The 27,183-nt window shown below is 41.6% G+C and overlaps 1 protein-coding gene across 1 annotated transcript in view; it reads left to right on the top strand.

The window, feature by feature from the left end:
• Window positions 1-27,183, top strand: part of Sh2d4b (SH2 domain containing 4B) — a 100,702-nt gene that overhangs the window by 21,320 nt on the left and 52,199 nt on the right. The window contains exons 2-4 of the mRNA XM_052190203.1: window positions 6,439-6,598; window positions 8,015-8,162; window positions 24,128-24,275. Of these exons, the coding sequence (XP_052046163.1) occupies window positions 6,439-6,598; window positions 8,015-8,162; window positions 24,128-24,275 (456 nt within the window). The remainder of the gene's footprint in view (window positions 1-6,438; window positions 6,599-8,014; window positions 8,163-24,127; window positions 24,276-27,183) is intronic.

Here is a 27,183-nt window from a genome sequence, read left to right as displayed (position 1 = left end):
TTATCACTATTGCTCTGAGTAAAGCTTGAAGTCAGGGATGGTAATCCCCTCAGTCATTCCTTTATTGTTAAGAATTGTTTTTGCTGTTCTGGTTTTTGTTTGCCTTTTCAGATGAATTTGAGAATTGCTCTTTCCTTGTCTTTGAAAAATTGTGTTGGGCTTTTGATGGGGATTGCATTAATCTATAGATTACCTTTGGTAGAGCAGCCATTTTTTACTATGTTAATTCTGCTAATCTATGAACATGGGAGATCTCTCCATTTTCTGTGAGATATTCTTCGATTTCTTTCTTGAGAGACTTGAAGTTACTGTCATACAGGTCTTTCGCTTGTTTGGTTAGAGTTACCCCGATATTTTATATTATTTGTGGCTATTATGAAGAGAGTTGTATACCTAATTTCTTTCTCTGCCTGTTTTTGTATAAAAGAAGGCTACTGATTTATTTCAGTTAATTTTGCATCCAGCCACTTTGCTGAAGTTGTTAATCAGCTAGAGAAGTTGTCTGGTAGAATTTTGGGGTTGCTTATGTATACTATCATATTATCTGCAAATAGTGATACCTTTATTTCTTCTTTGCCGATTTGTATCCCCTTGTTCTCTTTTTGTTGTCTTATTGATCTAGCTAGCACTTCAAGTACTATATTGAATAGATGTGGGGAGAGTGGGCATCCTTGTCTTGTTCCCGATTTTAGTGGGATTACTTCAAGTATGTCTCTATTTAATTTGATATTGACAGTTGGTTTGCAATAAATTGCTTTTATTATGTTTAGGTATGGGCCTTGAATTCCTAATCTCTCCAATACTTTCAACATGAAGGGGTGTTGTATTTTGTCAAATGCCTTTTCTGCATCTAAGGAGATGATCATGTGATTTTTTTGAGTTTGTTTATATAGTGGATTACATGAATGGATTTTTATATATTAAATCAACCTTGCATCCTTGGGATGAAGCCTACTTGATCATGGTGAATGATAGTTTTGATGTATTCTTGGATTCCATTTGCAAGAATTTTATTGACTATTTCTGCATTGATATTCATAAATAAGATTGGTCTGAAGTTCTCTTTTTTGACTGGGTCCTGGTGTGGTTTAGGTATCAGAGTAATCATGACTTCATTGAATTAATTAGGTAGTGTTCCTTCTCTTTCTATTTTATGGAATAGTTTGAGGAAAATTGGTATCCCGTCTTATTTGAAGGTCTGGTAGAATTCTGCACTAAATCCATTTGGCTCTGGGCTTTTTTTGTTTGGGAGGTCTTAAATGATTTCTTCTATTTCCTTGTGTGATATGGGCCTGTTTATATAGTTTACCTGCTCTTGATTTAACTTTGGTATGTAGTATCTGTTTAGAAAACCATCCATTACATCTAGATTTTCCAGTTTTGTTGAGTATAGGCTTTTATAGTAGGATTTGATGATATTTTGAATTTCCTCTGTTTCTGTTGTTAGGTCTCCCTTTTCATTTCTGATTTTGTTAAATTTGGATACTGCCGCTCAGCCCTTTAGTTAGTTTGTCTAGGGGTTTATCTATCTTGTTGATTCTCTCATAGAACCAGCTCCTGGTTTGGTTGATTCTTTGTATTGTTTTCTTTGATTCTATTTGGTTGATTTCAGTCCCAAGTTTAACTATTTCTTTCCTTCTACTCCTCTTGGGTGAGTTTGCTTCTTTTTGTTCTAGAGCTCTCAGGTGTGTTGTTAAGATCTCTCTCTCTCTCTCTCTCTCTCTCTCTCTCTCTCTCTCTCTCTCTCTCTCTCTCTCTCTGTTTTTTTTTCAAGACAGGGTTTCACTCTGTAGCCTTGGCTGTCTTGGAATTTATTCTGTAGACCAGGCTGGCCTTGAACTCAGAAATCCACCTGCCTCTGCCTCCCAAGTGCTGGGATTACAGGCATGCACCACCACTGCCTGGCTCTCTCCAGTGAGTGATGCATGAATGGTCCACTCAGTTCATTCACTTAGTGCTATGAATTTTCCTCTTAGCACTGCTTTCATTGTGTCCCATAAGTTTGGGTATGATATGTCAATATTTTCATTAAATTCCAGGAAGTCTTTAATTTCTTTCTTTCTTTCTTTATTCCCTGGCCAAGTTATCATTGAATAAAGAGTTGTACAATTTCCACATGTATGTGGGCTTTCTGTAGTTTTTGCTGTTATTGAAGATCAGCTTTAGGCCATGATGATCTGATAGGATGCATGGTATTATTTATATCTTCTTGTTTCAGTTGAGAGTTGTTTTGTAACCAGTTATATGGTCAATTTTGGAGAAGGCACCATGAGGTACTGAGAAGAAGGTGTATTCTTTTGTTTTAGGGTGAAATGTTCTGTAGATATCTGTTAAATCCATTTGTTTCATAACCTCTCACAGTTTCACTGTGTCTCCATTTAGTTTCTGTTTCAATGGCCTGTCCATTGGTGAGAAGAGGGTGTTGAAATCTCCCACTATTATTGTGTTCGGTCCAATGTGTGTTTTGAGCTTTAGTAAAGTTTCTTTTATGAATATTGGTGCTTTTGCATTTGGGGCATAAATGTTCAGAACTGATACTTTCTCTTGGTGGATTTTCCCCTTGATGCATATGAAGTGTCCTTCTTCATCACACTTAATAACTTTTGGTTGAAAGTTTATTTTATTGGATATTAAGATGGCAACTCCTGCTTGTTTCCTGGGACCATTTGCTTGGAAGACCTTTTTCCATCCTTTTACTCTGAGATAGAGTCTGTCTTTGTTATTGAGGTGTGTTTCTTGTATGCAGAAAAATTCTGGATCTTGTTTGCATATCCAGTCTGTTAGCTTATGTCTTTCTATAGGTGAGTTGAGTCCATTAATACTGAGAGATCTTAAAGAAAGATGACTGTTGGTTCCTGATATGTTTGTTTTTGTAGGTGGCTCTATCTATGTGTTTGTGGTTCTCTCCTTTTGGCTTTGTTGTAAGATGCTTAATATCTTGTCCTTTCTTTGGTACAGTTACCTTCCTTGTGTTGGAGTTTTCCTTCTAGGATCCTCTGTAGGACTGGATTGGTAGATAGAAATTGTTTGAATTTGGTTTTGTCCTGCAATATTTTGGTTTCTCCATCTATGTTAATTGAGAGTTTTGCTGGGTATAGTATCCTGGACTGGCATTTGTGTTCTCTTAGATTCTGCATGACCTCTGCCCAGACTCTTCTGGATTTCATAGTCTCTGTTGAGAAGTCTGGTGTAATTCTGATGTGTCTACCTTTGTATGTTACATGGTCCTTTTCCCTGGCAGCTTTTAATATTCTTTCTTTGTTCTGTGTGTTTAGTGTTTTGACTATTATGTGACAAGAGGATTTTGTTCTCTGGTTCCATTTATTTGGTGTTCTACAGGCTTCTTGTACCTTTATGGCCATTTCTTTCTTTAGGGTTTCTTCTATGATTTTGTTGAAAACATTTTCAGGTCCTTTGAGCTGGGAATCTTTTTTCCTCTGTTTCGATTATTCATAGATTTCCTCTTTTCATTGTGTTTCCTGATGCTTTTGATTAGGAGGGGTTTTTGTTGTTGTTGTTTTGAATTTTCTTTAACAGTGTGTCAATCTATTCTACAGTGTCTTCTTCTACACTGAGATTCTCTCTTCTTTCTATTCTATTGGTGATGCTTACATCTATAATTCCTGACCTCTTTCTAGGCTTTCTTTCTTTCTTTCTTTCTTTCTTTCTTTCTTTCTTTCTTTCTTTCTTTCTTTCTTTCTTTCTTTCTTTCTTTCTTTCTTTCTTTCCTTCCTTCCTTCCTTCCTTCCTTCCTTCCTTCTTTCTTTCTTTCCTTCCTTCCTTCCTTCCTTCCTTCCTTCCTTCCTTCCTTCCTTCCTTCCTTCTTTCTTTCTTTCCTTCCTTCCTTCCTTCCTTCCTTCCTTCCTTCCTTCCTTCCTTCCTTCTTCCTTCCTTCCTTCCTTCTTTCCTTCTTTCTTTCTTTCTTTCTTTCTTTCTTTCTTTCTTTCTTTCTTTCTTTCTTTCTTTTTTGTTTTTTTTTTTTTGTTTTTTTTGGATTTGGAACTCACTCTGTAGACCAGATTGGTCTTGAACTCAGAAATTCTCCTGCCTCTGCCTCCCAGAGTGCTGGGATTACAGGCGTGCGCCACCACTGCCTGGCTTTTCCTAAGTTTTCTATTTCCCAGGTTTGCCTTCATTTGTGTTTTCTTTATTGTTTCTACTCCCACTTCTAGGTCTTGGATCACTTTATTCAATTCCTTCACCTATTTACCTGTGTTTTCCTGTATTTCTTTCAGTGAATTATTGATATCCTTCTTAAAGGACTTTCTTGTCTTAATGAGATAGGATTTTAGGACAAATTCCTCACTTTCAGGTGTGTTGGTATATTCAGAGCTTGCTGTGGTGGGAGAACAGGGTTCTGATGATGCTGATGTATATTGGCTTCTGTTGTTTATGGTTTTGTGCTTGCCTTTCACCACCTGGATATTCCTGGAGTTTGTTGGTCTGGGTGACTGTCTGGAGACTGCCTCTTTTGGCCGCATTTCTTGGTAGGCCTGCAGCCATGGCTGTATCAAACCATTGGTGGGGCTTTCCAACTCTTCACAGGAGCAGAGGAGCTGCTGATCTGTTGCCCTGGCTGCAGCAGAGGCCTTTAAACTGTTGGATCTTCAGTGGACCCAACTCAAGCTGTTGTCCAACTTCTCTGAGTGCAGCTGATCTTCAACTGCTCTGAGTGCAGTAGATCCTCTAGGATATGGTGTCTTCACTGGAGCAGACTAGCTAATAATCAGCTCCAGCAGAAAGGACTGGGTGGGAGAGGCAGAAGGGACAGAAGGGGAGTGGTATTCAGGAGGGCACAGGTTTTGGTGGGTGATGGGTCCTGAGTTCACCAGGCTTCCAGCAGCACCTCTGGAACTCTGGAGGGATGCGGGGGAGAGGGGAAGGGGAATACAACTATGTATCTAGAAGAAAAGTAGGCAGCTGAGCCTTTAGGGATGAGGCCCGTGATTGGTGCCCTAATGATAATCCTGTTGTTTTATAAAATATAGGTTTTTCATGAAATCATTTTATCCTATTACATACTGGGCTTGCAAATATTTGAAACAAATAAATATTTAAAAATTTCCTACTTGACCTTGAGTTAAAGTGGGGGAGGGGGGCTGGAGCCTTATTTTGAAGAGCTGTGTAATGCCAGGAAGTTTTGGCAAGAAGTCAGACATCTTAGTCATGAGCTTGACATGCTGGGACAGCCTCTGGGAAACACCACCATGGGCAAGCACAAATTCCTGGAGGCTGAGGGTTTATTGCTGTGGTGGAGAGTAGAGAGTGCATGCTCACAGCTACTGTGCTTTGGTCCTCAGGGATCTCATTCAAGGAGACAACTGACTGAGCTCTGCCATGAAAACCCTTCAAAATTTCACTTTTTGTGTGTGTGTGTGTGTGTGTGTGTGTGTGTGTGTGAGAGAGAGAGAGAGAGAGAGAGAGAGAGAGAGGGAGGGAGAGAGAGAGACTACATTGGCATGAAATTCATGATCCTCCTGCCTCAACCTGCAGAGTGCTGGGATCACAGGCATTCACCACCATTCCAAATTCTTCTCTTACAATTTGGAACTTAATTTATTTCCAATCCCATATTTCTGTATTCTCTTTTTTTCTCTTTCACCCCCCCCCCCCCCGCAATGCACTTGATTCCTTCTTGAATTTCATTAATTTTTTCTCTTAACAGTGTGTCAAATGCATCTAAAATATGTTGTTAATGTTTCATTTCCAACTTCCTAATTCAGAAAACACAGGGTCTGTGTTTAAAGTTTTAATGAGCCTGTGTCATTTCTACCAGCTGTTTTGTTCTTGCATGCCTGGACCTCCAGCTGTTTGGCCAGCTAGATATCACTCTCCCAGCTGCTAAAGCCAGATGCAGGGTTTCTATTGCTGTGGAAACCCTGTCACCATGGAACATCGCTGGTCTAGTCAAGTCGTCAGTAGAGCCTGCTGTTATTGGCAAACTAAGGGCTCTCAGTGGCTGTATCTAGCAAAGGTTCATTTCTTGCTCAAATTACAGCATGATGTATATCGCAGAGACACCAGGCTCCAAGCTGCTTCATCTTGCAACTCTACCATTTCTGATTCCTTTTTTCTAGTCAGTGGATAGGAAAACAAGAGGGCAGAGAAGGTCCACTAGCACCCAACTGCTTCAGCCCAGGAATAGCACATATAATTTTCTAGAGAGAATATCACACTGTCCCTTGATATTTTTGTTGACTTGGACCTCATGAAAGCTCACCTCTGACTCTAGCCTTGTGTGCTGGCTTTTCTGTATGTTGCTGCCTAGAGGGAATGATGTAACAGAATTTCTTGAACCTGTATTCAGGCCACTGTTGCTCTATTGAGTTGTGTGATAACTATAGAACATGCGCTAGCACCAGGTTGGCATGTTTGCTCTTTAACTGGAAACGATGTGTTTCTTCTTTTCTCTTTCTTCTTCCTTCCACTGTGAGGCAGCGGGCAACAAGCATATCCAGTGGCTGCAGGGAGCAGATGGCGAGGTCTGGGTGTGGGTCATGGGCGAAGGCCCTGGAGACAAGCCCTACGAAGAGATATCTGAGGAACTGATTGCAGAGAGGGCACGGCTGCAAGCACAGAAAGAGGCTGAAGAGCTCTGGTGAGAGGTGCTGGCTGGGAGGGTGCTGGGTAGGGCCTGAGCCTGGAGCCTTGGGGAGATCTAAGCCATGGGTGGAAAAATGAGGTACTGATCAGTGGTTGGCTGTGTTGAGTTCTGTAAAGATCAAGTGACCCAGACACCAGATTCTTCCATCAGTAAACCTTGTGGGTTCAAGCATGAGACCCAGTTGCCAGCTAATCTGGGACCTCAGTTTTCTCCTGTTGGGGATATGACCTAAAAACCTAAAACCCCTCCCTGTATGTATGAAGTGTGCATTCACCTGGATGGTATGGACAAAATGGTGTGTGTGTGTGTGTGTGTGTGTGTGTGTTGAGCATGCTCCTGTACTTATGTGCCTGTGTTTATGTGCACATTGTGTGTAAAAGCCAGAGGTCAGATGTCTTCTTCTGTTGCTATCCATACTATTTTTTTTTTTTTTTGAGGCAGGGTCTCTCATGGGACTTGTAACTCACCAATGCAGTTAGATAGTGTGGTCAGTGAGTTTTATGGATTCTCCTGTTTCTGTCTCCTTACTGCTGGGAGTATAAGCATGTGCTACTACATCCAGATCTATATGAGGATGCTCGGGATTTGAATTCATTTCCTGTGCTCACATGGCAAGTCCTTTACCAACTGAACTTTTGCCATAGCCCAAGCCACTCCCAAAAGCTTTCTCCCGGATGGTCTACCCATAGGGCTTCACCTTGCCTATGTGTTGTTTCTCTGCACATTATTTACATTTTCACAGTAGAAGGACAGCTAAGTCCTCAGGAAAGTTTGGAGTCAGACTCCTTCTATCATCAACTTAATTTTTTTTTCTTGCCAAATTTGGAAATCCATGTAACGGTGCCTCCAGCATCTTCCACCATCAAGTTTGAATGATGGTGTTTTAGTTGGGAAATTGTAAAAAACATGTAAAGAAGACTGAGAAGATTAGAATTAGTTAAAGAACACCCACCACCCACCACCCAAGCTAACCATGAGGACTATTTAAAAGACAAAAGCAACTTTATTTATACCTTGCCAAATCCCAACACTTCAAATTCCAGTGCTGTTGAAGACTCTCGTGTAGTGCTCGGTTACACAGGGATGCAGCTTATTCGTGGTTTTGATGGGCATTTAAGTTGCATGTCATTTCTTTAATAAACCCTTGCTGAGCATCTACTATCTTCTATTTGAGTAAGAAACAGGACTTCTGTGTCTTGTTTCTTGGCTTCCAGAATGGTGCTGCTGTTTGTCCATTCTCTACAAGAGTGTTGTCTCTCCCCTCCTTTACCATGTAGAGTTCTGTTGATCTTTGTCTTTGCTGTTCTGTGCACCAAAAGAAGCCTGTTTGTTGCTTTTATTTGTGGTTGCATTGAGTTGTCATCTTCTAGTTTTTCACCAAACATAGCCCTGCTGCTGTTCTCTTTGAAGGAGACAGAAGGAAGCAGAGATCACCAAGAAGTTCCGGGATGCCTTGGCCAATGAGAAAGCTCGAATTCTGGCAGAGAAGTGGAAAGTGGAGATGGAGGACCGCAAGGCTGCTAAAATCTTGGAGGAGCGTATCCATGAGGAGTTCAAGGTGGGCCTGCATGAAGAGCACCTGTGCTCACCTCCAAGCTCAGTGTGGCCACTGTCTGGTTTGAATCTGTTTGGCCATTGGTTTGTCCCAGGTGTGTTATAAGACAGAAATCTGGTGTGCCTGTGCAGGAAGGAACTTGACACACCCTTAGGCCCATCTTCTTTTTGTGGCATAGATGAGGGCAGTGAGGGCCACATAAGAAAAGGGAATTGCCAAGGCCGCATATGATGGTGGTTGAATACAGAGTCAAGAACAGCATGTTGGCCTTCTTTGCCCCAAACTGAGAACACTGTGAAGTGAGGCCCCAGGAACGAGCTTCTAACCAGATCAGCTGGAACCCACTTCCAGTTCTACTACTGACTAGTTTGTGTCCCAGAGCTGCTTGCTAAACTTCTCTAAAGAATCGCCTTGTTTTTGGTAAAATAGTAAAAAGAATAGACTATTTCAGTTTTTTCTTTTTTCTTTCTTCTTTTCTCTTCTCTTCTCTTCTCTTCTCTTTTCTTTTCCTTTCTTTTCTTTTTTGGTCAGGGTCTCACTATGTAACTAAGGCCGACCTTAAACTCCCCAGAGAGTCATTTACCTCTGCCTCTCATGTCCTGTGATTAAAGATCTATCTGGAAAGACTTATTTTTATGAAAATTTGGGGAGAGGACATAAGTACTTTTCTGGCCTAGGAATGGCTGATCATTTGGTGGTGTTAGCTAAATCTAGGAGATCGTGGAATTGGTAAATGGGTTTCACTGCTTTCTGCTAATGTGATGGTCAGCTTTAATTGTCATCTTGAGCCAATCTAGAATCACCTGGAAAAGGAGTTTTCATGAGGAGCTGACTAAATTAGCTGGCCCATGGGCCAGTCTGAGCAGGATTATCTGGATCACCTTAATTGATGTGTGAAGATTCGGCCAAAAAGGGGCAGCAGTTCCCTGAACTTGGACCCTGGACTACATAAACGAGGGGCTGAGGGGAGTGCAAGAATACATGCAATCATTTCACTCTGCTCTTGACTGGATATCGCTGTTTCAAATTCCTGCTGCCTTGACTTCTCAACAATGAAGGACTGCAACCTGCAGTTATGAACTAAAATAACTCCTTTCCCCCTGAGTTGCTTTTGTCAGAGTTTTCTATCACTGTGACAGAACGGAAACTACAACAGGTAGGGAGCTTAAATAACCTGAAAAAAACATTTTTCTGTTATTGTAATCATATGGGTGGAATACATTTATTTAATAGAAAATAAAAAAATACAGATAAGCAGAAAAAAATCATATTCAATTCCCACATTGTACTGTTTTTGTAAAGTGTATTGTTGAAATCAAATATAGCTGGACATTAGTCAAAGAAAGAAAACAGAGTTTGGGGCTGAGGATACAGTATGCACAGGGCCCTGGGCTTTGTATTCAACATTTGCCAAAAGCAAAACTTGAAACAAAAAAAAGCGTTTGATTTTGGTAGCTACTGAAAGTAGGAGAGGGAGCTGAAATTCCTCACAGTATCTGCAGAGGTGATTTATGGGAGTGAGCATTGCAGAACAGGGCCGGGAGAGCCTGCCCTCAGCAGATAGAGAAGGGAAGAAGATGGGAGAAGCCAGTCAGCTCAGCATCTAACTTGATGCTGCATTCCGTTGGACAAGAGGTGAGGTTGGGGACCTGTCCTCCCTCAGTAGCTGGGTGAGAACCTCCTCCTTCTGGTGGTTACAGTGCAAAGAACAGCTCTTGGGGCCTCTAGACACATGCTTCTCGGATGGAAGAGGTGTCATCACAAAGGTAAGTTCCTTAGGGAGTGCTCTGAGCACATATAGCTGGGTCAGGTGCAGGCTAGACCACATTGCACATTTGGTCTGGATTCATGCTAGGGACGGGGTCTTCTGAGCTGGAGCTTGGTCCAGCCTCTCCATGCACAGCTTTGGAATGAGTTCTGCTTTGAATTCTGCTTGTCAGCGTCTTCATAGCATCTGGGCCTTTTACAGCCTGTTGCTCCTCAGCGATCACTTAATGAGGATGTGGAGGTAGTTTCCTCAGCTGCTCTTGCCCTTCTTAGTTTTGGTTATTGTGTTTTCACATGTGCGGAAGCTCAGAACGTTCGTGAGTCAAGTTCACCAATCTTTTTTATGTGGGCTTTAGGCCTAGAAGGCTTAACTGTATTTGTTTTTCTACCTTTTGTGCCTTTGTTTCTCTGTACTGAATGCTCTTTCCTCTTGGGAGAATCATGTAGAATTGTGCTCTGACATTTATTTCCCAGCTTTGTGTTACAGCATGTGGTTGAGTCTCTTCCTTCCATTTATCTGCTGTCTTGACTGGACTTGACCACAGATCTCTTCATTTTTTTTCTCTATGATTTACTATTCCCACCCCAGACTAATTGCTTAATTATCATAGCTTTAAAATAGATTGTAAAACACACATATTTAGGTAAGAAAACCATCATTATTTTTCATATGCAAAATGTCTTTGGCTAATAACCTCATCTAATTTTTTCTACCAACAGAACTTTTGAATACCTTTCTTAACATTCTTCCCCTCAAATAATGATCCATGGTAATTTTTACTGGGATTGTGTTAAGTGGTAGCTGTGTTTATGGAAAGTGGACATTTTTAAAATACTGAGTCTTGAAGTCTTCTGGAATGTACTGCATCTCTTGTGACCTAAAGTTGCTTTCCTTTGTATTAACTTTAATTACAAACTTGTAAAAATGAATGGTTTCATAGATCCAAACAGTCTCAGTAACTTCTTTAACCTGTGAGCTTTTCTGAACCCTGGTAAAATTTTTGAGTATTCTACACTTTCTTTTTAGTTGAACCACAGGCTGAATACTTTTTTGCTGTTTTGAATGAGGTTACCTCAGTGTGTATGTACAAACACCTACACATATATATACATACATACATACATACATATATACATACATACATACATTTATTTTTCTAATGCAGGATCTCCTTATGTAGTCTAGACTGGTCTTAAATACATGTAAAACTTCTCATATCTGCCTCCTGAGTATGGGAGTTACAAATGTGCACTATCACATGGGCTCAAACAGTGTATTAAAATCTATTTCAGTTACTGTTAGATTTGCTGTGAGTTATATTTTTGAGAAGAGTTTTTTAAGTTTTTAAATGAAGTAGTAGTCACTGACTAAGTTTGAACAATTTCAAAGATGCAGAAAGATTGGAGAAAAAAAATAAACATTTATACATTTTCACTTAATTTTATTAATAATTTTTGCCAAATTTACTGTTTCTTTTGTGCATATGTATACATATAGATATGTACATGCATATATGCTTGCCTTTACACATACATCTGTACATGTCTGTATACATATGCACACACATAAACACATAGACGCATACATGTGTGCATATATATTCAGAGAAATGTATTTATATGTATCTTTTTGTCATTGATTTGTTAAACAATTTTATTTTTTTGTTACACACAATGGAATTATATTAAGCTGTAAAAAATGTAAATATAAAAATTTCAGAAAAAACGTATGGAACTGAAAGAAAATGTTGTATTAAGTGAGGTAAATGAGACTCAGGAAGACAAACGTCACTCGCTCTCTCGCATATGTGGATATTAGCTTCTTTTTTTTCCCCCTTTTTAAAAATTTTCTATATTCGTTGTTTACATTCGGAATGCTTTCTCCTTTCCCGGTTCCCCCCTCCCCATCGGTCTCATAAGCCCTCTTCCCTCCACCTATTTCCCAATCACCCCCTCCCATTTCCCTGTCCTGGTACTCCCCTGCAATGCTGGATCAACTCTTTTCAGAACCAGGGCCCTCTCTTTCCCTCTTCTTGGGTATCATTTGATATGCTAACTGTGTCTTAAGAATTCAGAGCTTCTGCATGTTTAAACTTTAATACAAGTAGGTACCCTGATTTAGCATGGCTTCGCTTCGAGAAGCTCCAGAAATGTGAGACATAGGCGATTGGCTCTAGGTAGCCTGGTCTCTTCTCCAACCTGTCCTTTTGAGCTTACTCTGGGTACACCCATCATGGGTTTATCTCTTCCACCAGCAGACCACTTCTGGCCCCCTCTGAACTCTACCACTGCTCAAACCAGACTCATGAAGGTACTGCTGTGCCTTATTCAAGCCCTCTGGGTATAGCAAGTTTTTTTGAGAAAAAGAAGTTTACCCCTTCTTCATCACTTCCCCAAATCCAACTTGAACTTGAGTTCCCAGGAAAGGAAAAAAAATTAAAGTGGTTATTGTATTCCTATATTCAAGAATCTCTGAATTTTGGAATCTTAACATCAACAGGTACGATAAAATATATCCAAGTTAATCTCTAACCTGATACATAGATTCCTTGCTTGGGCTCTCTACTGCTGCAAAATAACCTACCAGAAAACAAACTGCTTAACACAACCTCCACTTTATTCACTTGGGATGCTGTAGGTTAATAATTCAGGCAGGGCTGCGATAGTCAGCAGCTATGTACCAAACAGTATGAGCTGGGGTTAGCCCCTTAGCTGAGCTCCTGCCAGGGATAGCCTGGCAGAACCAGGAGGAATCTGGTGTGTGCTGGCTGCTTTACTACCCTCCAAATAGTCACGTGGGCTTGCTTTTGACAGGGTAACCTAGGGTATAGGACTATTTTGAGCAGTTCCCTAAAATGAGCACTACAAGAGGTGTAAGTAGAAGCTTGGTTCTTTTATAGGCTGTGCTGAAAAAGGACATAGGCAGAATGCACCCACGTACCTTGTACATATAGGAAAGATGTCCAAGGATGTTCACTCTTTATCTTAACCCAAATTGAAAAATCATCCTGATTCAACAAGAAAAACCTAGAAAATACTAGAACACAATCTGCTCAAAAGGATAGGCTGGAGAGTCTTAGAACACTACTTTTAAAAGTATGTGCAAAAGCAAAGCCTTGGTGTGGAAGGGTGTGGCTGGGTTAATTTTAGGATGCTAAATTCCAGTTAGAGCTTCAGGAAAAGAGGTCAGTTAGGAGATTTTTTTTAATTCAATATATATTTTAATTACATTTCAAATGATTTCCCCTTTTCTGGCTCCCCACTTCCCAAAAGTCCCATAAGCCCTCTTCCCTCCCTCTGTACCCATCCACCCTTTCCCACTTCCCTGTTCTGGTATTGCCCTATACTGCTACACTGAGTCTTTCCATAACCAGGGGCCACTCCTTTGTTCATCTTGGACATCATTTGATGTGTGGACATTTTGCTGCATACAGGAAACACACCTCAGTGTCAAAGACAAAAACTATTGTAGGGTAAAAGGCTGGAAGACCATTTTATAAGAAAATGGTCTCAGGAAACGAGCTGGAGTAGCCATTCTAATATCAGATAAAATTGACTTTCAACCTAAAGTCATCAAAAGAGACACGGATGGACACTTCTTGCTGTTCAAAGGAAAAATCTAACAAGAAGAACTCTCAATTCTGAACATCTATGTGCCAAATGCAAGGGCACCCTCATTCATAAAAGGAACTTTACTAAAGCTCAAAGCACACATTGTACCTAACACAATAATTGTGGGGGACCTCAACACTCCACTCTCCTCAATGGACCGATAAGGAAAACAGAAACTAAACAGGGACACAGTGAAACTAATTGAAGCTTTGGACTAATTGGATTTAACTGATATTTATAGAACATTTCACCCTAAAGCAAAAGAATATATCTTTTTCTCAGCACCTCATGGTACCTTCTCCAAAATCGACCATATAATTGGTCACAAGAGAGACCTCAACAAATATAAGAAGATCGAACTAATCCCATGCCTCCTATCAGATCACTATGGAGTAAGAGTGGTCTTCAATAGCAACAAAAACAACAGAAAGTCCACATACACATGGAGGCTGAACAATACTCTACTCAATGACACCTTGGCCAAAGAAGAAATAAAGAAAGAAATCAGAGACTTTTTAGAATTTAATGAAAATGAAGGCACAACATACCCAAATCTTTGGGACACAGTGAAAGCAGTGCTAAGAGGAAAACTCATAGCCCTGAGTGCCTCCAAAAAGAAATGGAGAGAGCATACACTAGTAGCTTAATGGCACACATGAAAGCTCTGGAACAAAAAGAAGCTAATTCACCCAGGAGGAGAAGAAGACAGGAAATCATCAAACTCAGGGCTGAAATCAATCAAGTGGAAACAAAGAGAACCATACAAAGACACAACAAATCCAGGAGCTGGTTCTTTGAGAAAATCAACAAGATAGATAAACCTTTAGCCAGACTGACCAAAGGGCACAGAGACAGTATCCAAATTAACAAAATTAGAAATGAAAAGGGGGATATAACAACAGAAACTGAGGAAATTCAAAAAATCATCAGATCCTACTACAAAAGCCTATACTCAACACAACTGGAGAATCTGGAGGAAATGGACAATTTCCTAGACACATATCCGACATCAAAACTAAATCAGGATCAAATAGATCATCTAAACAGTCCCATAACCCCTAAAGAAATAGAAGGGGTCATAGAAAGTCTTCCAACCAAAAAAAAAAAAAAAGCACAGGTCCAGATGGTTTCAGTGCAGAATTCTATCAGACCTTCAAAGAAGACCTAACACCAATACTCTTCAAACTAGTCCACAAAATAGAAACAGAAGGAACACTTCCCAACTCCTTCTACAAAGCCACAATTACACTGATACCAAAACCACACAAAGATCCAACAAAGAAAGCGAACTTCAGACCAATTTCCCTTATGAACATTGATGCAAAAATACTCAATAAAATTCTTGCCAACCAAATCCAAGAACACATAAAAATGATCATCCACCATGATCAAGTAGGCTTTATCCTGGGGATGCAGGGTTGGTTCAATATACGGATATCCATCAATGCAATCCACTACATAAACAAATTCAAAGAAAAAAACCACATGGTCATTTCATTGGATGCTGAAAAAGTATTTGACAAAATTCAGCATCCTTTCATGCTTAAAATCTTGGAAAGAACAGGAATTCAAGGCCCATACCTAAACATAGTAAAAGCAATATACAGCAAACCAGTAGCCAGCATCAAACTAAATGGAGAGAAACTTGAAGCAATCCCACTAAAATCAGGGACTAGATAAGGCTGCCCCCTCTCTCCTTATCTTTTTAATATTGCACTTGAGGCACTAGCTAGGGAAATTAGACAACATAAGGAGGTCAAAGGGATACAAATTGGAAAGGAAGAAGTCAAACTATCACTATTTGCAGATAATAAGATAGTCTACCTAAGTGACCCAAAAAACTCCACTAGAGAACTCCTATAGCTGAGATTTCTTTTTCAATAGCTAAGATGTGAAATTGAAATAGACTGTGACCCTTAGGCAGAAAGGAATGGCAGTGGCTGCATTAACAGGATGTGGTGGCATTAGAATGAAAGGAAAGGGCAAGGTCTTTGTCACAGCCTGAGGGAGGGGCAGATGGTAGCAACTATAATGGAAGTTGGGTACAGGGGCAGACTCAGAAGGAATGGACATGGAGGGTAATGTGTCAGCCATGCTGAGGCTTTGGTTCTGAAGAAAAGAGTTGGAGTGGATTGAGAAGAGAGAATCTGAGAAGCTGGTGGTTGAGAGGGGGTGGGGCTTGCTCAGGATTGTGTGCTTTCGGGTATTGGCAGCTTCTTGTAATTGTCTAGGTTGTTGAAAAGACAATGCTGAAAATTTACTTTAGAAAATGGAAAAAATGTATACCCCAGAGTCTTTGTGTGCAGTTGCAATGGAAGGCCAGCATAGAACACAGTACAAACTGGTAATCTGTTTTTAAAAGGCTTTTCAGCTTTTAAAAAAGCCTTCAGCTGTATCTCAGTGGTAGAACACTTGCCTAACATGCCCATAGCCCTTCTTTCAAATCCTGGTACCTGGCAACAATAAAACAAAGACCTCACAGAGTAGAAAGCCATTCTCTTGGGGGCTGAAGAGATGGTTGAGAGTTTAAGAGCGCTGACTGTTCTTCCAGAGACCCCAGTGCCCACATGGAGGTTACAACAGTTTGTAACTACAGTTCTTGGGGATCCTCTGACCTCTGTGGATTCTGCCATGCATGTGGGACACAGATGTACATACAGGTAAAATAACTATACACATAAAATAAAAATAAGGGGAGATGCCCATAAAACAAAGCAAACCCCAAACCAATTCTTATCTGGTGTACTGATGGCACGAGATGCAATGCACATGCATATAAATGTGGTTCTTTAGAGAAAAGGGGTGCTAGGGCCAGATACCATTTGTAGCTTGCTTTCTTTCTTTCTTTCTTTCTTTCTTTCTTTCTTTCTTTCTTTCTTTCTTTCTTTCTTTCTTTCTTTCTTTCTTTCTTTCTTTCTTTCTTTCTTGTAAGTCCACGCCTATATGCTTCTGCCACTCAAGATCACAGAACAAGGCTCTCAGAGAATTCTGCTCTCTTCCTTTGGCCCCTTCACTTTCCTTCTTAACTTCCAAATTCCTTGCCAATCCCATTTTCCTGATTTGAGGCCACTCTGGTTTTCCTCCCCTGGCCTTTAACTTTTATGTTAGAGTTCAGTTTAGTGGCTGTGTGGCATCCTCACCAAACAGCAGGGTCTTGATCCCAATAAGATCGTAAATGGTGGTCAAACTTTCCCTGTCTCATTTTTTTACTCTTGAAAATTGTGGCTTCAGGGCTGGAGATTTGGTCCAGTGATTAAGAACACCAGCTGCAGTTGGTTTGTGGTGGGCCGTATCTTTAATCCTAACACTCGACCAAGGCAGGCTGATCTTTGAGTTTGAGGCCAGCCTGGTCTACAGAACGAGTTCTAGGATAGCCAGAGACACATAGTGAACCCCTGTCTCATCCCTGCCTCCCTTCCCTCCCCCCCCCTCAAATAACACTGCTCTTCCAGAGGACTAGAGTTTGATTTCTAGCACCCACGCAGTGGCTAACAACCATCTGTAACTCCAGTTCCAGGGGATCCAATGCCCTCTTCTGGCTTCCTCGGGCACTGAACCCAAGTGAGGCAAAGATAGACAAAATACCCACATACATAAAATACAAACAAATAAAGTTTTAAAAACTTGGTAGGCCGTCAGGAGTGGGACAACATGACCTGGCTCCCCTTCTTCCTCTCATTGATGATCATAATCTCTGTTGTCTTTACTATTATTCATTAATCTATTTGGCATTTAGGGCGTACCTATTGTCTGCCCGGCTCTGCTCTGTGACTTAGAGAGGGAGGAATGAACAACACAGTTTGTCCCAGCCTTCTTGTTGTGGAATGTAGCATCTCACAGTGTACAGTGGTATTGTAAGAATAAGAATACAGTCAACATATTGATGCCTTCCAGAAAAAAAGCATTTATCTCTTGATATCTTCTATTGGCATTAGGGAGACCCAAGCCTCAGCAGTGTGCTGCTATTGATGAATTACTGATGTAATATTATTACAGTTGAATAATCTCAAAGGGCCCTGAGCAGCCAGCATAGGGCTGTGTCCTTCTTGTGTGGAATGTATTTGTGTAGCTGCTTCTTGGTTGGGTTGGCCTTTGGCTGCTTCAGTGGTGTCAGACTAGCCCGACAGTTCAGGTGCTTGCCACAACAATGAGAATGCTTAGGTAATTTTTGCTGTGAGAGTTGAGCCATTTTAGTGGGTCCTTGAGGAGAAAAATGCAATTTTGTGGATTTGTAGTTACAGACTTTTTTCTTTTGTTGTCTACATCTTTGTGAGGAGATTTGTCTTTGTCACAGTAAATGGCCAGTTGTTTCCCTTTGAGAGGGGAGGTTGTTGAAGTTGCTTGGCTCCCTGGTCAGTGTCCCACTCTGAAGAGGAGAAACAGCTGAGCTGTGACACTGTTGTTTAACATTCTGTTTCCTGTCACACACAGATGGGTACTGAAGAAACTCCACCTTGTAATTTGAAGTGGAGAAATCACTTTACTTATCACACATCAGCCCTGACCATTTGACCCAACTCAATTGTCACTTCACAACCCTCTCAATACCTCCACCCAGCCCCTATTCCCCACAAATCTGTTGAAGTCTGAAATTCCCAATACTTAGGCACATAACTGTATTTGAAGGCAAGGTCCTTACCAGCAATCTTGAGTGTTGGTTGGTCCTGAATACAATATGACTAGAGTCCTTCTAAGAGAATCAATTGGACATGGTGGGAGGCAGTAGGAAGGTGGCCATGTTCAGGTCAAGGAGAAGCTTTAGAACGGATGAACCCTGCTGACCTGTGGTAGGACGTGCTACCTCTAGAACCATGAGGAAGCAGTCATTTGTTTAAGGCACACAGCCAGTGTGCTTTGTAACAGCGAATTAATACAGTTCATATATGAGACTTTTGGCTCTGACAGGAGTCAACTGACTGACTTCCTGGAAGACCCTGTGGGTAGGTGATAGATTTGAAGTGTCTGTGGCAGGATGCTTTGATTAGTGTCTTGTGTTCTGATTGATATAGTGGCCATGGTCAGAGATTAGGGAACCCTGGAGGAAGAAAACAAAATATATTAGGTAAAATCTGAAGGGCTGTGCCAGCATCAGTCAAAACAGCTTACAATGCATTAGAATTGGAGACATCGCTGTGGATTTTACATCAGCCAGGAACTGCTTTAAAATTCCCCATGTCAAAGCCAAATATCTAACCTACCCTTCCCATGTCTATCTTAGAGGGATCTGAGCCGAAGATCTGAGAAGCCATCCTGTGTCTACCCTAAGCCTACATTTCTCTCATCTTGGATGTCCTGATGGGCTGTCTGTGGTCATCTCTGCTTTCTCTCTGTGGTGTCTAGATAACTATCCCTCTGTTCTGTGAAGTCTGCTCTCATCACAATCTGTAGCCACTTCCAATGACTGCACCCAGCGGTCCCTGGGAGCTTTCTTATCTTTTGAATGTCTCAGTAGGCTTCGTTTCAGCTCCCTGCTCTCTGCCGTAAATGATCCCTCTTCCTGGTTCTTCACAGTCATCCTTCCTTCTTAACCTTGGCGTTCCTTATTAGTTTTCTTAATCTGCTGTTCTTCAGTCACATCACTAGGTCCCATCCATCAGGATGCCACTTACCACCCCCCACCCCCAGTTAATACTTGAACTTTGCCCTTAAGCCCCATGCTCCCTTAATCTCAGCACCTTATTCCTCACAGCAGGCCTCGCCTCTTGGGGGTCAGAAGGCTTCTCAAACACATACACCTTAGAATTCTGACTTTTCCACTCTAGCTACAGTGAGTAACTTTGTTCACAAACAAGCTGGCATTTATTGTGACACATGGGCTTTCACATATGTGGCTCTGCTGTCTGAAAATTTCTTCTCCTAGCGTAGAATGGCTAGGGTAGTTTTGGATGTTGTTTACAATTGGATGTATGTCATAGACAAGAGAAAGTTCTTGAACTGGAGTCTAGGGACAAAGGCAGAAGGTCTTTGCTGCAGCAATTTTTTCAGGATGTGACAAGGGACTAGGTAGTGGGTACCTTCCACATCTGTCTTACATGCTCCATTTTATAGTCTCAGGGGAGAGGCTGGTATCTGATATGATTGATAAATTCATGCATGGTGTTTCCAATATGATTCTATATAGTCACATGTAATAATTTATTGATATAAATATATTATTTATCAGTTTGTGCCTCATGATGATGGTTGTTTACTTGAATAAACAAGTTATAATGTTATTCTTTCTGGCTACTTAGGCTCAGGGTATAGTGATCTAGGTTAAAACTGTTCCATTAGGGAAGGTGAGAGGGATTAGTAGGTATAGGTTCTTGCTACTAAGTCTGATGATCAGAGTTCTATCCCTGTGATCCACCTAGTGGAAGGAGAGAACTGACTGCCACAAACTGTCCTCTGACCCCTAGCCGAGTACCATGGCATGCATGTGCCCTACATACATACATACATGCACATGAAATAAACTTTAAAGATGTAATAAGAAACTCTTACTCTAAAAATTGCAGTATTTCAAGGACAGCACTTCAGAAAGGTGCTGGTCAGTTTAGGGCACAGCCTGATGTCCACCCTATATCCCGAGAAGAGGTCAGGGAGCATGTGAAATGAATAAATGAGAATTAGAATTCATGCAGGACCTTATCTGGCCTTGGCACTTCTGGGGAAAAAGCTGGAGGAAGAAACTGACCAATGAGGTATTTCAAAACATGACTTTCCATAGAGCAGTGTGTAGTAGTTTGAATATGCTTGGTCCATGGGAGGTGGTACTATCGGAAGGTGTGGCCTTGTTGGAGGAAGTGTGTCACTGAATAGGCCAGCTTTGAGGGCTTCTAGTACTCAAGCTTCCTACAGTGCAAAAGAGACCATTTCCTCCTGGCTGCCTTCAGATCAAGATGTAGAATTCTCAGCTCTTCCAGCACCATGTCTGACTTCATGCTGTCATGTTTCTTGCCATGATGATAATGAACTAAACCTCTGAAACTGTAAGCCAGCCTTTAAAAGAGTTGCTGAAGTCAAGGTATCTCTTCACAGCAATGAAACTCTAAGACACAGTGGTTCTCAACCTTTCTAATCCTGTGACCATTTAATACAGTCCCTCATGTTGTAGTGACCCCCCCCAACCACAAAATTATTTTGTTGCTACTTCATAACTGTAATTTCACAACTGTTATGAATTGTAATGTGAATATCTGATATGCAATGCCCCAGCCAAAGGGGTCCCAACCCACAGGTTGAGACCTGCTGCCATAAATCACGAGGTCCAGGTGAGGGGATTTAATGATAGCTCTGCCTGCATCCTGATCACTGCTGACTCCTGGTTAGATACCACACAGGAAAAGCCCCAGAACCTTCCATCTGATGGTTTATCAAAGAAATGGGGAGCTAGAGAGATGGCTCAGGGGTTAGTAACACTGACTGCTCATCCAGAGGTTCTGAGTTCAATTCCCATCCACCATATGGTGGCTCACAGTCATCTGTAATGGGATCCTCTCTTCTGGTATATCTGAAAAGAGCAACAGTGTACTCATATAAATAAAATAAATATTTAAAACTGAGAAATGGATGGTTCCTCATGCAATGGCCATGGAGCAAAGCTGATTCCATAATTAGCTTCCCATTCAAGTTGGACTTCTCTTGTAACTGCAACCAGACAGGGAGGGTATAGCTGATGAAATCCTTCTTATTCTAGGAAGGGCAGGCACCAAGCCATGTAAATACAACAAAACAAATCACAGAAATAAATTTTAGCCAAAATTATTGGCTATGGGAATGACAAAGGTCTCAGTCTTCAGAGACCCAGCTGTTGTTGCACTTCCAAAACAAATGCAGAATGCCACCCCAAGAAGGAGACAGTTAGCAAATAAGAAAGAGGTGTTAGAAATCACACATGCCACAGCGTAAAGTGGAAGATAAAGTCAGTGACTTCAACCAGGAACAGGAGAAGACAAGATATAGTAAACAAGGGAGAAAAGATATGGAGTCTTTAGGAGATTGATTCAAGCTGACCAGTGCTTGACTACTAAGAGTCCTATTAAAAAGAGAAGTGCTGGGACTCATTGAAGCTATTCATATCAAAAATATGTATTGTTCTGGACAGACATGAGACTCTGGCCTGAAGAAAACCGGCAGCAAGGTACGCTATTGAAAACTCTTTGGCACCAACAACCAAACAGGACAAAGAAAGACACAATAAAACAAAGCAAAATCCCTCATATTGGGGCTGGACAAGGCAATCTAATAGGAGGAAATGTTCTAAGAGCAAGCAATAGAGTCAGAAACACACCTGCTCCCACTGTTAGGAATCCCACAAAAACCCTGAGTTGACGGCTGTAGCGTATACACAGAGGACCCAGTGCAGACCCATGCAGACCCCATGCTCTGCTTCAGTCTCTGTGAAGTCATAGGAGCCCTGCTCACTTGATTGATGGGTCATGTTCCACTCCTTTCTGAAGGAAAATAGAGGGGGAGTGGATCTCAGGGAGAAAGGGGGTGGGCGAGCTGGGAAAGGTGGAGGGAAGGGAAACTGAGCTTGGGATATGTTTTATGAGAGAAGAATCTATTTTCAATGAAAACGAAAACCAAAATAACAAAATATAAAGAAAGAAAGAATAAGAAAGAAAAGAAAAGAAGAAAAAAGAAGATGTATTAGAATATCCATGGTAATAAGATAGCAGGTCACCAGGGAGAAAACCAAGTACCCTACAAAGCAGGTGAAAATCAAGTAACAGTAACACTGGAAGACAAGGTAGCAATGTGTAATCAATCAGATTCTATCTTCAGCTAAATGAGGAATTGAATGTGAGGCTAACATGGTGATATTTTCAGTCAAATGCTCAGAAAGTGGCTCTGTGTACCCTAAGATATGTTATTGAGGAAGGAGAGCAGATTGCAGCGACACAGGACTCTATCTCAGGGAAGGCTCAGAATGGGTCCTGGAGATGGAGAGGTATTTAAAACACATCCAGCACAACTCATCGAAGAAAGAAAAAATGGTTCTAAGGGGAAGGGTGTCCCTCTGAAAAAGGGAGCTATACTCTCTTTAAAGAACTCACACTTGGTTTAACTCAGACATTGTTTGCTATGCTTGGTAGGAGTTGGGGGGGGGGGCAAATTCAGTATTCTACTTTAAGAAAAACCAATAGTTAACCCAGGCAAAAACAGCTATGGCAAAGATACTTATAAGAAAAGTCCCTTCCCTGCCATGTTTTACAGAATTTAAGAAGCCATCATTCATAAAAAACTCTATCATTTATGAGAAGAATAAAACGGTCGCTTGGTAGAAAGGCAAGTTGTGAGTTACACAGCACATGCGAGTTGTGGTATGTTAAAAGGTTTAAAAACATATTCTTTGCAATTGAAACTAGCAGCTTGGTTCGCTCTGCTATATGGCTGTTCGTTTCTATGTTAAAAACACAAGAATCAAAGATAGTTTTGTTTAATAGCTAGATTTATTTTTTCATTTAAAGTTTTTTCTCTTATACAATAAAACCTAACTGTAGTTTCCCCTTTCTCAACTTCTTCCAGTCTTCCCTTTCCCCTTCTCCCCCAGAGGCACTCCTCCTCCATTTCCCTTCAGATCAAAGGCAGAGGTGAATGTTTAGAATTGATAAATCAAGAATGAGCAGTGTTAGATGCAGGGAGATGGCTGACTCAGGCCGTGCAGGCTTGCCGTAAGAGCCTGAAGACCTGAGTTTAATTCCCAGCACCTATGTATAATTTAAGGGTCAATAGCATATTAGAGTGGCAAAGGAGATTTGGTGAACTACTTTTCATTAGCTACTTATATAAATACTGGGTGCATAAATGTTATTTTTATGTAAACAAAGGTAGGAAATCACACACACACACACACAATGTTTTTGTAACCTGTAAGTGGGACTTGTAAGAAATTTAAAACCTGGAGACCTGTGGTCTTATCAATCCTGTATCCAGATTAGTCAAGTCACCCCCCTTTGTCCAGATGGACAGGCTTTAGAAAGACCAGGCCCAGCCCTCTTTACCTGCATGCTTTCTTGACCTCTAATGGAAGCAAGTCTGAGGGTAGCTGAGTCCTCTTAGCTTTGTAGAAAACTTAAGAGTTTAAGCATTGCTGGGCAGGATGCCCTAGTGGCAGGCAGTTGCCTAGCAAGCCCGAGGCTCTAGAGTGAGGGTTCATTTTCAACCTGTAGGTCTTGACCCCCTCAGTAGTCAATGACCCTTTCACAGGGGTCACTTAAGACTATCGGAAAACACAAGTATTTACGTTGCAATTCACAACAGAAGCAAAATTATAGTGATGAAGTAGCAACAAAACTAATTTTATGGTTGATGGCCACTGTGACATAAGGAATTGTATTAAAGGCTTGCAGCATTTGGAAGGTTGAGAACTGCTGATCTAGAGTCTAGGTTCAATCCCCAGTACTGCAAATCAGCAAATAAAATTTGCATCAATATACTGATCCATTTGATTCTTGCCTAGTGTGACTGTCACATTTCAGTTGTGTAGCAATCAAGAGTGGAACCGATCACTGCTGGCCACTTTATTCCAGGCACTGCGATTTCTGTTCTAATCCCACAGATGGTTCCTCATTCTAATGCCATTCTGTTTCAATATATTTCAGAAGAAGGAGGAAGAAGAGAGGAGGAGAGGGGAAGAACAGATTCGACTTCAAGAGGAGCAGAGGGCAAAGGAGCTCTATTGGACCCTGAAGCAGGCCCAGCTGCACTGCCAAGCCAGTGAGAAGGAGGAGCGTGAATGGGAGGAGCAGTGTGAGTTGAGCTGTGTCCTGGTCCTGGAGGCCTGCACTACTTTCCCTACCAGCTCTTCCCACTGTGCATGTGATTTGCTATTATTTTAGTCTCTTTCCTTACCACACAAGGCTATACCCGTGTGCATGGGATAAGGACTTCACACTCAGGAGCTTATGTGCCTGCCCCAGACATGTCTTACATTAAAGAATGAAACATTACATTTACTGAGTTGCCAATAATTTCCTAACTCTATGCTGTTGTCTGAATTAGTGTCCTATTGCCATGAAGAGACACCGTGACCAAGGCAACTCTTATAAAAGAAAGCATTAGAGTTTCAGAGGGTTAGTCCATGACTGTCATGACTGGGAGCAGACAGGCATGACATAGAGCAGTAGCTTTGTGACCTGTAGGATGCAGGCAGAAGGGGGGAAAGACACAAAGATAGACAGAGACAAAGAGACGTATACACAGAGTAGGACAGAGTCAGAGAGATAGAGAGGTAGACAGAGACTGAGAGTCAAAGACAGAGAGAGATAGAGAGACAGATAGACACTGGACCTGGAATGGATTTCTTTCCTTCTTTCCTTCTTTCCTTCTTTCCTTCTTTCCTTCCTTCCTTCCTTCCTTCCTTCCTTCCTTCCTTCCTTCCTTCCTTCCTTCCTTCCTTCCTTCCTTCCTCCTTCCCTCCCTCTCTCTCTCTTTTTAAAAAACTGGATATTTTATTTGTTTATATTTCAAATGTTATCCCCCTTTCCTGATTTCCCCTCTGCAGCCCCCCATCCCATCCCCCTTTCTCTGCTTCTATGAGGATGCTCCTCCACCCACTCACACACTTCCGCTGCACTGCCCTAGCATTCCTCTGCACTACGCCATCAGCCTGTCACAGGACCAAGGGCCTCCCCTTTCACTGATGCCAGATAAGGCCCCTTCATCGCCTTCAGTCCTTCCCCTAACTCCCTGTGCTCAATCCGATGGTTGGCTGTGAACATCCACATCTGTATTGGTCAGGATCTGGCAGAGCCTCCCAGGAGACCTCTGTATCAGGTGGAGCAGATTTCTTAAATCCCATAGCATGCCCTCAGTGACACACCTCCTCCAACAAGACCATACCTCCTAGTGCTTCGCAAACAGTCCCACTAACTGGGAACCACACGTTCAAACACATGAGCCTATGGGGGCCATTCTCATTTAAGCCGTCACAGCTGTACTCTGGTGACTTCAGATATGGACACTTAGGGCCTTATCTTGGAGGTACTTCCAACCAGAGCAGATATATGGACTCAGGGATTTGAGGGAGAACATGTCAGGCACAAGGTTGGAAGTCCTGATGGGCTCTAAAGGAGTAGTATGAAGTGAACCTGGTGGTGGCTTAGGAATAATGGTAGTAAAGAACAGGTGGCAAATGCTCAGGATTGTGTGTGTGTGTGTATTATGTATGTATGTATGTATGTATGTATGTATGTATGTATGTATATGTGTGTATGTTTCTCTGTGTGTATGCTTTAGATGGAGGCCAACATGCACAAAGGCACAGTGACAATGCTGGGATATTGTAGGCTAAAAATTTTGTGTATGGAAACCCTGATGATTGTCTGATATAAGAAGTCAAGTGGGAAAAATAAGGTGGAGCCAGGCTGGAAGGGTGACATTGTAATAGGCGCCCAGGAATTGCTGAGACCAGGTATGCAGCCATATTAGTAGAGATCTGACTCTTAAGATGTCTTTACTTACAGAACATAGGTACCAAGGAGTAATACGAAATACAGGGTTACATAGGAAGCATCAGGATCAATATGGTGTAGGAATAAGGGCAAGACACAGGCAGGAACATTTATTGAGATTGCAGGAAAAGCAAGATAGACAGGCTTAGGATTGCCTGATGTGAATGGGTTTGTGGGTCTGTTGAATGTAGGCGGCAGTTCCAAATGTCTGCGTCTGGCCTTTAGGACAACGAGGGTGGATGGATGCTGGCCCAGGTGTAAAAGCTCCTCATTAGAGGCAGTGGCTTTTGTTTAGATTGTTTTCTTATGAAAGGCAGGCCTTTTATTAACTCTAGCAGTTGGCTGAGGCTGGGAGGGAGAGACAGCCCTCTAGGATCAACAAGGGCTCAAATGTCAAAGCATCAGTAAGCAAAATAGTTAACAGTCTTCGTTGTGTTTTATAAAAAAGAAAAGGAAGCCAAGAATATGTTTGGTAGCGGCTCCATATGATGTAGGGTATGGTTGGGAGGGCAGGTGGGGGTGATAGAGAGGTGGGGGTAGGTTGGAGTAGGTGGGGGTGGGGGGTGGGGGTAGTGGAGGGTGGGGATGGGGGAGGGGGTTTGGGGAGGGTGGTGCCTCTGTGGGCCCATGCTGAGGCATTCTTTCCCCATGAGGTACCAGTCACAGGGTGGATATAGTATGGAATAGTTTATTTAAGGCATGGGGAGGGTAGTAGAGTCAGAGAAAGGTGGGAGATAAGAGTAGAGGCTAGTCATGAGCACATGGGGAGAGAGAGAGAGAGAGAGAGAGAGAGAGGAAGGAGGAAGGAGGGGGAGGGGGAGAGGAAGGACAGAGGAGCAAGAGAAGAGCAAGAGCTATGTCTGACTTCTTAGCAGGAACGAAGGTCCATCCATTCACGTGCTAACATCACTACCTCACATCCTTTAACGTCTGTGATAATCTAGTCCATGCATATATCACATTTTTGTCACTTAAAGGACAATAAGCACTGGGTTGTTTCTATGTTGGGACTGTTGTAACAAATGCATATGCTTTTTGAAGATACATTTTCAATTCTCTGGGATATACACTTAGTAGTAAAATTTCTGTGTCATATGGAGACGATGTTTGGCATCTTGCTGAGCTGCCACACTGTTTTCTTTTTTTTAAATGTTTTTTTTAGAAGATTTATTATATGTATATATATGTATTATATGTATATGTAT

The sequence above is a fragment of the Apodemus sylvaticus genome, chromosome 8 (genome assembly GCF_947179515.1).
Source record: "Apodemus sylvaticus chromosome 8, mApoSyl1.1, whole genome shotgun sequence".
Lineage (NCBI taxonomy): Eukaryota > Metazoa > Chordata > Mammalia > Rodentia > Muridae > Apodemus > Apodemus sylvaticus.
Note: the sequence above shows the minus strand (reverse complement) of the source record. Positions and strands in the feature narration are given on the sequence as shown.